General features: G+C 37.3%; 1 protein-coding gene across 1 annotated transcript; it reads right to left on the bottom strand.

Moving 5' to 3' along the window:
- Positions 1 to 6985: 6985 nt before the first annotated feature.
- Positions 6986 to 9562, bottom strand: LOC140874157 (uncharacterized). The gene is made up of 4 exons (XM_073277436.1): positions 9092 to 9562; positions 8326 to 8688; positions 7667 to 8009; positions 6986 to 7299 (listed from the first exon to the last, which is right to left on the bottom strand). Exons 1-4 carry the CDS (start codon positions 9560 to 9562, stop codon positions 6986 to 6988), a joined length of 1491 nt encoding a protein of 496 aa, XP_073133537.1.
- Positions 9563 to 13212: the final 3650 nt, after the last annotated feature.

The raw sequence follows: 13212 nt of genomic DNA, 5'->3' as shown, positions 1-13212 counted from the left end.
ATGATAAAAATAATATCCAATCGAATTCCTTGGATATCCCACAAAGTAGCATAAAATGGATCGAGCATCCAATTTATCTCCCACTGTCTGTTTCACATAAGCAGGACACCCCCATATTCGAAGATAAGAATACTTTGAAGGTTTTCCCATCCATATCTCATATGGCATCTTATCAACTGCCTTTGAATGGACATTGTTCAACAACAGTGCCGCTGTTGCAAGCGCATATCCCCAAAAGGATGGCGGCAATTCCGTGAACCCCATCATAGACCGAACCATGTCCATCAAAGTTCGATTACGACGTTCTGAAACACCATTCAACTGAGGTGTACCAGGAGGATCCACTGTGAGAGAATCACATTCTCCCTAAGATACTCTTGGAATTCAGCACTCAAGTACTCACCACCTCGATCTGATCGAAGTGACTTGATGCTTCGTCCCAATTGGTTTTCTACTTCATTTCTGAATTCTTTGAACTTTTCAAAAGCTTCAGATTTGTATTTCATCAAATACACATATCCATACCGAGAGAAATCATCGGTAAAAGTGATGACGTAGGAATGTCCGTGCTTAGTGGTGATACTAAGTGGACCACACACATCTGTATGGATCAAATCCAACAGTCCCTTGGCTCGCTCCACATGGCCCTTAAAGGAAATTTTGGTCATCTTTCCTTTTAGACAGGGTTCACAAGTAGTAAGAGAATTAATATCAGACATATCAAACATGCCTTCTCCCACTAGCTTGTTCATCCTTCTAAAAGTTATATGACCTAATCGAGCATGCCATAAGTGTGCTGGATTTAGAGTATCTTGTTTTTTTTTGGATGTTGTTGATATCTCTTGGAAATTATACATAGGAATATCTTTCAATTTTAAATTATAGAGATCATTTTCCAATTGTCCTGTACCAATTAAACATTCATTCTTGTAAATATTGCAAACACCTTTTCCAAATAAACAAGAATATCCATCTTTATCAAGCATAAAAATGGAAACAATGTTTTTCACCAAATCTGGTACAAACAAAACATCTCTCAAACATAATTTAAAATCATTTTCCAACAATAAGTAAACATCTCCAATAGCTTTGGCAGCAACTCTTGCTCCATTTCCCATCCTCAAGAAGGTCTCACCATCTCTGAGTCTCCTACTTTTTGCCATCACCTACAAATCATTACAGAGATGTGAGCCACAGCCGGTATCCAATATCCAAGAAGAAGAGTTAAGTGAAATGTTTACTTCAATGTAAAACATACCTTTTCCAGAACCATTCTGGTCAAGATATTCCTTGCAATTATGTTTCCAATGTCCAGGTTTCTTGCAGTGATGACAGACGTCATTAGTCTTGTTAGCCTTAACTGGTGTGGCTACCACAACGGGACAGGGAGCTTGCCTCTTCAAGGGCACATTCTTTTTGGGAGCATGGAAAGAACGCTTCTTTCCCTTCCCATGTGGTCTATTCTTTGAACCAAATGAAGATCCTACATAAAGAACCGGCTTCTCTTTCTTGATTGTGAATTCAAACATAACAAGAATGTTAACCAACTCCTCAAGGGTTGGATCTAACTTGTTCATGTTGAAATTCACCACAAAAGGATCAAATGAGCTAGGCAGTGACAAGAGCAACACGTCTGTGGTCAACTCTGTAGGTAGCACAAGATCCATGCTAACGAGTTTCTCCACGAGCCCAATCAACTTTAGGCCATTCTCATGGACCAAAGCCCCATCTCGCATGTGCAAAGTGATTAGCTCCTTGACAATCGCATGCCGAAGTGGACGTGTTTGTTCACCAAAGAGTTCTTTGAGATGCAAATGAATGTCAGCAGCATGCTTTGCACTCTCAAAACGTCGCTGAAGCTCATCATTCATAGAAGCCTGCATATAACACTTGGCTTTCAAGTCATGGTCACACCAATCCTTGTAAGTTTGTAGCTCCTCAGAGCTACAATCAGTCGGAGCCGTATCAGGGGGCGACTCATCAAGTGTGCATGCAATCCTCTCCGAGTTCAAGACGATTTTTAGATTTCTTAGCCAATCGAGGTAATTTGGACCGGTCAGTAAATGTTTGTCGAGTATAGTAGATAGCGGATTGCGAATTTATGACATTTTCAAAAACTTGTACTGAAAAATAATAACAGATAAATGTCAATGACTATTTATATTTAATAAGATATAAAGTATGGACTTTAACTTTATAAATATTTACTCCCACTGTTTTGACATTTTTACTACCCTCTAGTAAAAACGGGAAACTCCTTTCCTCAGCAGGTACATAAGGTCCAATTAGCCAATCATGATCCCGAATAATATTAGCCAATCACGATTTCTAAAAGGTAGTTTCCAATTGCATCTCCATGCAACCTTTACGTAAACTTTTGTCTCACGCTTGATTTGGACCCAATAATATGACGTCGTTCATCTTTACGTGTCAAGCCTTACCCATCGATATCGAACCTTAATGGACGGTCGTCATGAGTTCCCCCAATAATATGAGCCGAAGTCATGGGAGTTTCACGTAGGTCACATCACCATGTCAATGGATGTCACAGCTTTCCGGAATCCAAGCCCCCCCATTAATATGAGCCGAGCATTGAATACGGGTAGCGTTCGTCATGCATCCATTGTCGATAGAAGACATGGAAATTATAAACAAATTTATAATTCCCCTTTTCGGGCTTGATATAAATTTTGAATCTAATTCAAAATGAGAGTTTTTAATTTTGAAAAGGTCTCATCATTAATTTTTAAAAATCGCCATGTTTGATCGTATGTTTGCCGGATTCATACAACTTTGTTATTATAAAATAATAACGCACATACTTATTAACAAGGATGATCAATCGCCCCAAAACTATTCGGCCCGTGCGAGCCAAACACGGGCCTAGGTCCAATCCTAGGTAATGCACGGGATGCAAATGCAACAATTACATAAGCTTCCAATATTTACATGTCTTGGATCTTCATAATTCATCATGGCCCACCATCTTCAAATCTTGAACTTTCACTATCAAATATTTTACATTAAAATATCCATGGGAAATAGGGATACATCTCATGGGGTGGGAACGAGCCATAAACCAAGCCCACTTTATAATTTGATAATTATTACAACCATTCAACACAAAATATCCTAGCATACACCTAGCCAATTGGTCTTGGGCTTTTGATCATCCTTCATGCACAATATCACATATCATACACGATCAATTAATTATCTCAATAATCAATTGATCAAATATTATATATCTTGGTCCAATCACTAACCACCACAATTATAAAATAAATTAACAAAATAAACAAACACCTTTGTTTAATTTCAAATTAATTTATTTATAATTGAATTTCTTGTAAATCACAATTTACTATAAATAATCAAAGTCACACTTTAACTATTTATTTTATGAGAAAAATCACATATTATAAAGTTTAAATTTTTCATAAAAATCAACTATAATATATTTAACAATTTAGGGTCTATGACACATGATATTTCAAAACACCTTTTGAAAAACTCAAGTAGTCATAGTCGTCACCGAAACTCCGTCGCCGGATTCCGGCCAATTTTTTTTTTATTAAAATATGGGGCAGCCCACGGCTGCCCTTAGGACCCCTTCGGGCAGCCCATAGGCTGCCCAAAATCAAAAGAAATTTTTTTATAAAAACAATCCCAAAATTGATAGATCTTGATTTTCTCATGCGGTTAGAAATTGACCTCAATATAATATCCATCAAATACTACATAAAAGAATAACCTAGTCTCTGATACCACTGAAGGTGATCGGTTAACTCGTGCCCGAAAACGCAGCGGATATTTTAAAAATTTAACAAAAAGAGATCCGAGCACTTGTGTAGTATTCAAAAATTAAACAACCATATGGTGTTTAGAATTTTACCTATCAATCTCAAAGATTGATTTATGGCTCCAACCAAGTTGATAAACAACTAGGCTCTTGAAGTGGTAGACACTATCTACAAGCTTCCAAGACCACACCTTACTCAAAATGGATTCAACACTTCAAGCCTCCGAATTAGGTCCACGACTAGACGATCTAGATCCGCTCTAAATATGCACTAGAATATTTAGAGAATTTTGCATTGAGATTTTCCTTTTCTTCTTCCACAAAAATTGAAAGAAAACTTGGAGGAATATCTAATGGAGTGTTCGGCCACTTCCTTGAATGGAATGGAGTGGAATGTGTGTATATAATATTCATAATAATATAATAATGGTCAAGGATTAATGGATACAATTAAACATGCATGGAAAAATTCAAGACTTGCATGGAAAATTGTAAATCATCTTCCAACTCTTCAAATTCCATCACAAACACAAATATATATATATATCATATATATATATATATATACACGTTTATATATACATATATAAATATATATATATTTAAATGGTATTTGAACTTATTTTAATTAAATTATTAAACCTAAACCCATTTAAGTTTAATCAATTAATTAAATTCAACTTAAACTCATTCAAGTACACTAGTAACAATAATTATATAACACTATTTTATTTGAGCTCTACAAGACTCAATAGTGTTTAATTATTTGTACATTAAAATGTCTACTAGTGTTAAATTAATTCAACACTTGAATTAATTAACTAAGTTTAAAATAATAGTTTAGAAAATCATCATTTTCATAAACTAATTATTTTAAGTCAACTTTTAATCTTGGAACACATTCACAAATTAAAAGTTACTTATTCCATTCATTCTCCAATTTAGAAGTCAAACTTCTAATTTATTTTACTTATAAACTCCTTTATAAGTTGTTCAACACATTGAACTTATTTCAATTTCAACGGGATCTAGAAAGCTAGTACTTGTGTGACCCTCAATGGTTCACTGATACAACTAGCAGTGGGTTCACATATCCATGTGATTCGGGATCAACAAGTCCCTTATATGAGCATACCTTATATAGCTCCATTCTTATTGATCAACACATTGATAATAAGAACGTCAGAAAACTCAAGTCTGATAGTACCCAACCAGTCATGTAAACGTCTAGCAGCATCTCTTACATGACTCCCTAGGTATCAAATGATAGTGCCTGCAAGAACCAATCAATTATGGTTAGCGTACAGTACGGTCCCTTCAACTCATATATCCCGACTGATTCGACAACCATTGGTTTATCGAGAGTTGTCATTGAATCGATAACTATGTGTCATGCCGTAGTTGCATCGAAGGTATAATTCAAGAAACCCCTTTCTTAATTACCACCTACTCTGATCAGAGATTTCAAGCTACGCATGCATGAGATCACATAGGATATCCATACCCGTAGGTAAGCGGTGAATCCCCGACTACAATGCATTGACTCCTATATGTTTCGTCACAACATTCAACATTGCCACCTGATGACCTCAGATGAGTCGGTAAACAAGTCAAAGTAAAGCACTAGCATATAGATTTTCCATGTTGTCCCGAGTCATAATGACTAGTGGTGTACAACCATAAACTAGGACTTCTCCACTCGATAAGTGAGAACCACTTGGAAAGTACTTTAGGGAGGGTTGTTCAGTGCACTCTACAAGGAGCACCTATTTGCATGCTTGGACATCTCCATGTCCCCTACCAATGAAACATGGTACTCACATCGCAAATACTAGTCTCAAGCTCGAGCGGCCTTTATCCTTCTTTATGGCGGCTGAATCGACTAGGAACAGTTTAGAATATACAGTATTCCAAATATGAGTTTCATGATAGTCATCACATGACCATCTCATATTATTTCTACTATTTGTATATTCAAGGGCTTTATCTATGCAGCTAGCATGGGTATAAAGATAAAGATGTGCCAAATTAAATAATGTCAAATATTATTAAAATAAAGATTATCATACAAGAGTTCTCTCAAGGACCATCAGCCAACACAATGGCTCGACGGGCACCTACTCTAACAATTCCATGGGGCAGGTCTGTGGTTGGATGACGCGGGTGGTTCAGGAGAGCTTAGGCGATGGAGGACCAGCAGGGTTATTGTCTAGGCTTTTGTTTTCTGATGTATTTGGGTTAATACGCTGGTTTATTTGAAATGGTTTTAAACAATATTTTATTGTTGTTTAAGTTTTCCGCTGTTTAATTTCTGATTTATTTAATTAATTTAAATGCATGCTTAAGCTTCTGATTAGTAGGTGATCATGGTGCGGGTCACTACAAAACACATCTCGACTCGTCTGATAAAAATGCTATCTTTTGACTCGTTTATAAAAAAATATACTTAAAATACTCGTAAAAATGTACTCTATCATCTCGTTCATAGGTTAGCCTCATCCCGCGAGTCCATAATCAAACTCTACCTGGAATCATTTACTTAATCAAAATTTTAAACGTAAAATAAACATAATCATGAAATCATTAAATCATAACTTAAACAAATTAAGGCATAAAATCATTTAAAATTATTTTTAAATCATCGTGAGCGAGTTTTTTTTAATGGATTTTTAGACCTTACAATTCTACACTCCTTATAATAATTTTGTCCTCGAAATTCAACTTACCAAATAATTTTGGGTATCGGCTATGCATATCTTGTTCGGTCTCCCAAGTTGCCTCTTTCACTAGTTGATTGCACCATAAGACCTTTACCATCTTGATCTCTTTGTTTCTCAGCTTCCGGACTTGTGTATCCAAAATTTGGATAGGTACCTCTTCATATGATAAGTCTGGCGTCTGCTGAACTGGCTCATGACGAATGACATGGGAAGGATTTGAGATATACTTTCTCAACATTGAGACATGGAAGACGTCGTGTACTCCTTCTAGATTTGGAGGCAATGCTACTCGATAAGCTCTTGCTTTAACCTTGTCTAGGATCTCGAAAGGTCCTATATATCTCGGGCTTAGCTTCCTCTTATTTCCAAATCTCAAGACTCCATTCCAAGGCGACACCTTCAAGAACACATGATCACCTACCTGGAACTCCAAGTCTCTACGCCTCTGATCGGCATAGATTTTCTATCGACTTTGAGCTGTCAACATTCTGTCCTTGACTTTTGCTATCATGTCGACTGCCTGTTTCACTATTTCTGGCCCTAATACAGCTCTTTCTCCCATTTCATCCCAATGCAATGGAGTCCTACACTTTCTACCATACAAAGCCTCATAAGGAGCCATTCCAATAGTAGCTTGATAACTACTGTTATATGTGAACTCCACTAAAGGCAATTTCGATTCCCAATTATTTCCGAAATCAATCATGCAAGCCCTGAGTAAATCCTCCAATATCTGAATCACCCGCTCAGATTGTCCATCTGTCCGCGGATGAAAAGCTGTACTAAAATATATTCCAAAAGTTTGAAGTGAACCTGGGATCCCTATCAGAGACTACCCTTGCTAGAACTCCATGCAATCTAACTATCTCTCGAATATACAACTCTACATATTGATTCATCGAGAAGTTGTTTCTAACTGGTAAGAAGTGAGTTGACTTTGTCAACCTGTCAACTATTATCCATATTGCATTCATTATTCGTTGTGTAATTGGCAGTCCAATCACAAAGTCCATGGTGACATCTTTCCATTTCCACGTGGGAATGGGTTATGGTTTTAGAAGTCCTGCTGGCCTTTGATGTTCAACTTTTACCTGTCGACATGTCAAAAATTTGCTAACAAACTTAACGATGTCTTTCTTCATACCTGGCCACCAGTATAGCATCTGTAAATCCTTGAACATCTTTCTACTCCCTGGGTGAATAGAATATGGTACAGTGTGAGCCTCAGTCATCACATCTTTCCTCAGTGAATCTACTGTTGGTACCCACATTCGCCCTTTGTGATGCACGATCACATCCTTTACTGTATACAATGCACCCCCTTTGGCTTCATCTTTAAGTTTCCAAGTTAATAATTGTTGGTCTGAAGCCTGACCTGTTCGAATCTTGTCGAGCAAACTTGGAACCATTGTTAAGGCTGATAGGGCACAAACTTCCATCGGCTCAACTACTTCCAATCTGAGTCGTTCAAAATTTGCAATCAACTCCTGTTGAGTTGTCATTCTGTTCAAAGTCACAAACTTACGACTCAAAGCATCAGCTGCTACATTAGCTTTACCCGGGTGGTAGCTAATGTCAGTCATAATCTTTCACCAATTCGAGTCATCTTCTCTGCCTTATGTTCAACTCCTTCTGGGTGAAGAAGTACTTCAAACTCTTATGATCAGTGAAAATCTGACACTTCTCGCCATAAAGGTAATGTCTCCACATTTTGAGCGCGAAGACAACTGCTGCAAATTCGAGGTCATGAGTAGGGTAATTCTTTTCATGAATCTTCAACTGTTGTGAAGCATATGCTATTACCTTTTCATCTTGCATCAAGACATCCCCTAATCCACTCTTGGAAGCATCTGTATAAATTACGAATTGACCTGTGCCTTCTGGTATGGTTAGTACTGGTGTTGTCATCAACTTTTTCTCCAACACTAAAAAGCTTTTCTCACCTTGATTAGACCATTCAAACTTCACACTTTTGCGAGTTAATGACGTTAGTGGCAGCGCTATCTTGGAGAAATCTTGAATGAATCTCATATAGTAACCCGCTAATCCCAAGAAACTCCGTATCTCTGTAACATTCTTTGGAGTAACCCAATTTTTAATTGCTTCTATATTTGCTGGATCAACCTTTATTCCCTTAGCCGAAACTAGGTGACCCAAAAATACAATCTGTTCCAGCCAAAATTCACACTTACTAAAATTAGCAAACAATTGTTTTTTTTTTCAGAATCTGCAAGACTATAGTTAAATGCTGACGATGCTCATCGAAACTACGAGAGTAAATCAGTATGTCATCTATGAATACTATGACAAACTGATCCAAGAAAGGCTAGAACACTCTATTCATAAGATCCATGAATATTGCTGGTGCATTGGTAACTCCAAACGGCATGACTAAGAACTCGTAGTGGCCATAACGAGTCCTGAAATTTGTTTTAAGAATTTATTCATCCTTCACCTTCAATTGGTGATAACCTGATCTCAAATCGATCTTGGAGAAGACTATTGCCCCTTGTAACTGATCAAACAAATCATCTATCCTTGGCAGTGGGTATTTGTTCTTCAATGTTACTCGATTCAGTTCTCTATAATTGATGCACAGTCTCATAGACTCATCTTTCTTCTTGACAAACAATACCAGTGCACCCCAAATAGATACACTCGGTCTAATAAAGCCTTTATTGAGTAGCTCTTGTAGTTTCTCCTTTAATTCCTTCATTTCAGTCGGTGTTAACCTGTATGGTGCTTTGGAAATTGGTTGGGTTCCAGGTATTAATTCAATTCCAAATTCCTCCTCCCTAGTTGGAGGTAATCCTGCAATATCATCAGGAAATACTTCTGGGAAATCTCTCACTACCTCAACGTCTTCAAGTTTCAGTCGAGGTAATTCTTGGTCGCAATTGACACTTGCAAAGAAACCTGCACATCCTTTACTCAACAGTTTCCATGCCTTACCCACTGAAATTAAAAGAGACGAATCATGTTTCGGCGTGGCATGGAATAGAAATGGTTCTTCATCCTTAGTTTTCAAGGAAACCGTCATCCGTTTACAATCTATAGTAGCCTCGTATCAAGACAACCAATCCATCCCAAATATCACGTTGAAGTCAGACATATTCAATATAATAAAATCAGCAAGCAACTCATGACTCTGCATCTGTACACTGCATCCTCTAATAATCAAATCACTACTCAATTCTTCCCCTGAAGGCAAGGATATAATAAATCCTGATATTGACTTATCCGGTACCAAACCCGATTTATTAACAAATTCAACAGATATGAATGAATGTGTAGCTCCAGTATCAATTAAGACATGAGCGGGATTACTGGAAACATTAATCATACCTGTAACTATGGCTGTATTCAGATCCACTTGATCATGTGCCATTGCAAAAACTCGTCCTCTTACCGATTCTTTGGATTGAGGGAAATCTTTTCGATAGTTCCCTGGCTTTTTGCAAAGGAAACATACTCCAGTCCCTGCCATGCATTGACCTGAGTGAAGTTTTCCATATTTTTGACAAGTTGTTGGTGAACTTGCCGATTTTGGTGCTTGTAGAGCCAATTGTTTTTGCCCCTGAGGTCGAGGCTGTTGTTGTTGGTACAGTCGGTGCAGGGGTGGGGCTTGATATGGCCTCTTTCTGCTAGAACTTCCTTGCTGATCTCGACCCTGATAACTAGACCTATTTGCCTGTGATTCTCTGATAATGTCATTTCTGTCCTTTTTGGACAACATGTCCTGATCCACCGCATCTTTGTAAGTAAGCGCTCTACTTAGTCTAACATCCTTTTTAATGGAGGCATTCAACCCCTCCTTAAAGTGTTTCAACTCTTCAGCAGGATCGCCAGAAATCATCGGTACAAAGTATCTTCCCCTTTCAAACTTTTTCACATACTCTGCAATCGACATGTTTTCTTGGCGGATTTCCAAAAACTCTCTGGCCAACTGGGTTCGGGTGCTCACTGTGAAATATTTTTTGTAGAACACATCTTTGAATCCATTCCAAGTAAGGGTAGTTAGGTTCAACGATACCTTGGCTCCATTCCACCAAATACGAGCGTCGTCGCGGAACATATAGGTAGCACATCTCAATCTATCCGCATCCGTGATCTGCATGAACTCAAAAGCAGTCTCCATAGCTTGGAACCATTGTTCCGCTATTAAAGGATCAGTCTCTCCTTTGAACTCAGGTGGTCCCAACTCTAAGAACCTCTTGTAGATAGGGTTCTGATTAGCTGCAGGATGGTTATTTCCAGAATTAGTCGTCTGGGTTTGAAGCAACTGTTGGATCTGAGCTCCCTGAACACGGCTTTGCTCTTGAATCAAAGAAGTTAATCCCGCCAAAAACTTGTTGTTTTGATTGTTCTCACTATCCGACCCGCAATCACTATGGTTGTTGTTAGTGGCATTGGCGTTGGTGTTGGTGTTGTTTTCCCTACATGATGCCATAGTCCTAAAGTCCAATATTATCCACACCGCTCAGTCATGATTCAAAACGTAAATATACTTTAACATATAACATGCATACATATATCTCATCGCATTAGCATACACATAATCACATAAAACTCATAACTTACAGACATGAATACGGAGCGTTGGAGTCGTGGCGAGTATGCATGAGTGTTTCAAAAAAACCCAAAGCGAACTGCTCTGATACCAAACTGTAACACCCTCAACCGATGAAGATGCTACAAAACTAACATGACCTTAAGACTAGTGCGGAAAAGAAAATTTTTGAAAGATGTATGCATACATCAAACCTTACTTAAAATATTTCAGAAGTTTTCAAACCAAATCCAACCCTTAAACTTTATAAAACTTGTTTACAACATTAAAATACATCATAAAGTTGCAAATGACTCAATGCATAGCACACTCATCACATAACATGCTCATCACATAACACACTCATGCATTGCCCGCCGGTCCGACTCCTTGCTCTTCTTCATGCCCGGCATTGAACTCGTCGACATATGTATAAATATCATCCTCTTTACCTGCACCATTTAAGTATAGTGAGTCTAAAGACTCAGCAAATATATGCAGTAAAAATCATGAGATTTCAAATATCATTTAAACGTAACATAACATAACATAAACTTATCATTTGGTGATGAATTATGCAAAATTGTGGCAAACTCATAATGGGCACATTCATCTTTTCTTGTTGATCAACAATCATATGGCATTACGCCTTGTAACATTCGTTCACTCATTTTCGGAGGCCCCTCCGGAGCTCATCCCGGAGTACCTAACCCGTACATTGAGCCGTATTTGGGAGGGCCCTTCCGAAGCCCAAACCGGAGTACCGTTCCTATATTTCCACCACAAAGACACATAAGACATCAAAATATTTTCATGCATCAACATATCATTCATTTTGCATATCATATCATTATCATCTCATCATAACATTATGATTCCTTTCATACTTTTATGTCGTGATCCTAAAACCTTACTTGAAAACTTCATGCATGTCATAGATGATTAAAAATCATACTTGCATATTGAACATAGCTTTCATGAATGAAACTTAGACATGTACATGCAACATATAACATAATCGGTCCACGTAAGTCGTTCTTTTCGTTCTTGATGTTAAAAACTTGAAACTTTTTGCAATAAAACATCTTAATAACACTCAAAAGAGCTTAAAAGTACATAAACATCAATTTAGGATTTGAAATGTGAAATTTTAAAAGTTGGGACAGAACTATTTACGCCTAGGCGTAAAATATTCCCGCCTAGGCGCCGGCCAGGGCGCTGCCCTGTGCAAATATGGCCGTTTGCATACGCTAAAACGTTATTTTTCATTCTGAATTAGGAAAAGTGGTAAACATGAAACTTGTAGCCCTTGATCTTGGATTTCAAATTCCACCAGTTGCAGCTCAATTGTAATTTTCAGTAAAAAGTTATATGCTTTATCCCAAGATGTGTCACTGCCGGAAATTCAAAATGCTTGACACACTTCAGGGCGATTTTGGCCAATCTTCCATAATGATTTTGACAAAACTCAAAACATGAAAGAGTTAGAAATTTAAACTAGATTTCTAACAAAGTTAGCATCATTTCATTTGGATCAGTACACTAGTATTTATCTTCAAAATTTCAACAAGTGCCGCAAATCCGGAACAACCGAACACATAACACATTTCAAAGCTTTAACTTAAAACTTCAAAATATGAGATTTTCTACTACTTATGCTATATTTTTTGCATAAAAAATTTCTTAAAATCTCAAGAACACATCAATAATTTAAAAGAATCATTAAACTCTCGATCATACTCAAAGAATCATCAAGAACGACTTAAGTTTCACGATTTCAATCAAACATAAACCATGATCTTGAACTCTTAAAAATCATGCATAAACATTACATAAATCATAATTTTCATATCAAAATACATATATCTTGAATGGTGGTTTAAAATTGCTTTAAAAAAAACTTGCCTTGGATGAAGGAGGAGTTGATCCGGAACTTCGGAGACGAGCTAAACCTTGGACGAACTAAAAACTGGTACCAAAAACTCACTTGAATCTTGAAGGATTTGATGAATAATGAGGGGGAGGAGAAAAACGTGTAAGGAAAAGGAGGATAAGGGAGAAATCTGATAGAATATGTCAAGGAAATCACTAACATGTAGGGTATAAGGTTGTTAAGTGTAGTTTTCATAATTAATTCACAT

This window comes from Henckelia pumila, chromosome 1 (assembly GCF_033568475.1).
Source record: "Henckelia pumila isolate YLH828 chromosome 1, ASM3356847v2, whole genome shotgun sequence".
NCBI classification, from domain to species: Eukaryota; Viridiplantae; Streptophyta; class Magnoliopsida; order Lamiales; family Gesneriaceae; genus Henckelia; species Henckelia pumila.
The sequence above is the reverse complement of the archived record's forward strand: the minus strand, read 5'-3'. Positions and strand labels throughout refer to the sequence as shown.

Excerpts from the sequence above, each read along its gene's own strand:
- LOC140874157 (XM_073277436.1), bottom strand. The coding sequence starts at position 9,562 with ATGACGGTTTCCTTGAAAACTAAGGATGAAGAACCATTTCTATTCCAT. Across the intron at positions 8,689-9,091 it reads ATTATAGAGAACTGAATCGA|ATTGTATTTTTGGGTCACCT; the intron begins GTAACATTGAAG and ends TGGCTGGAACAG. Across the intron at positions 8,010-8,325 it reads TCTTGATGCAAGATGAAAAG|GAGTTGATTGCAAATTTTGA; the intron begins GTAATAGCATAT and ends ACAACTCAACAG.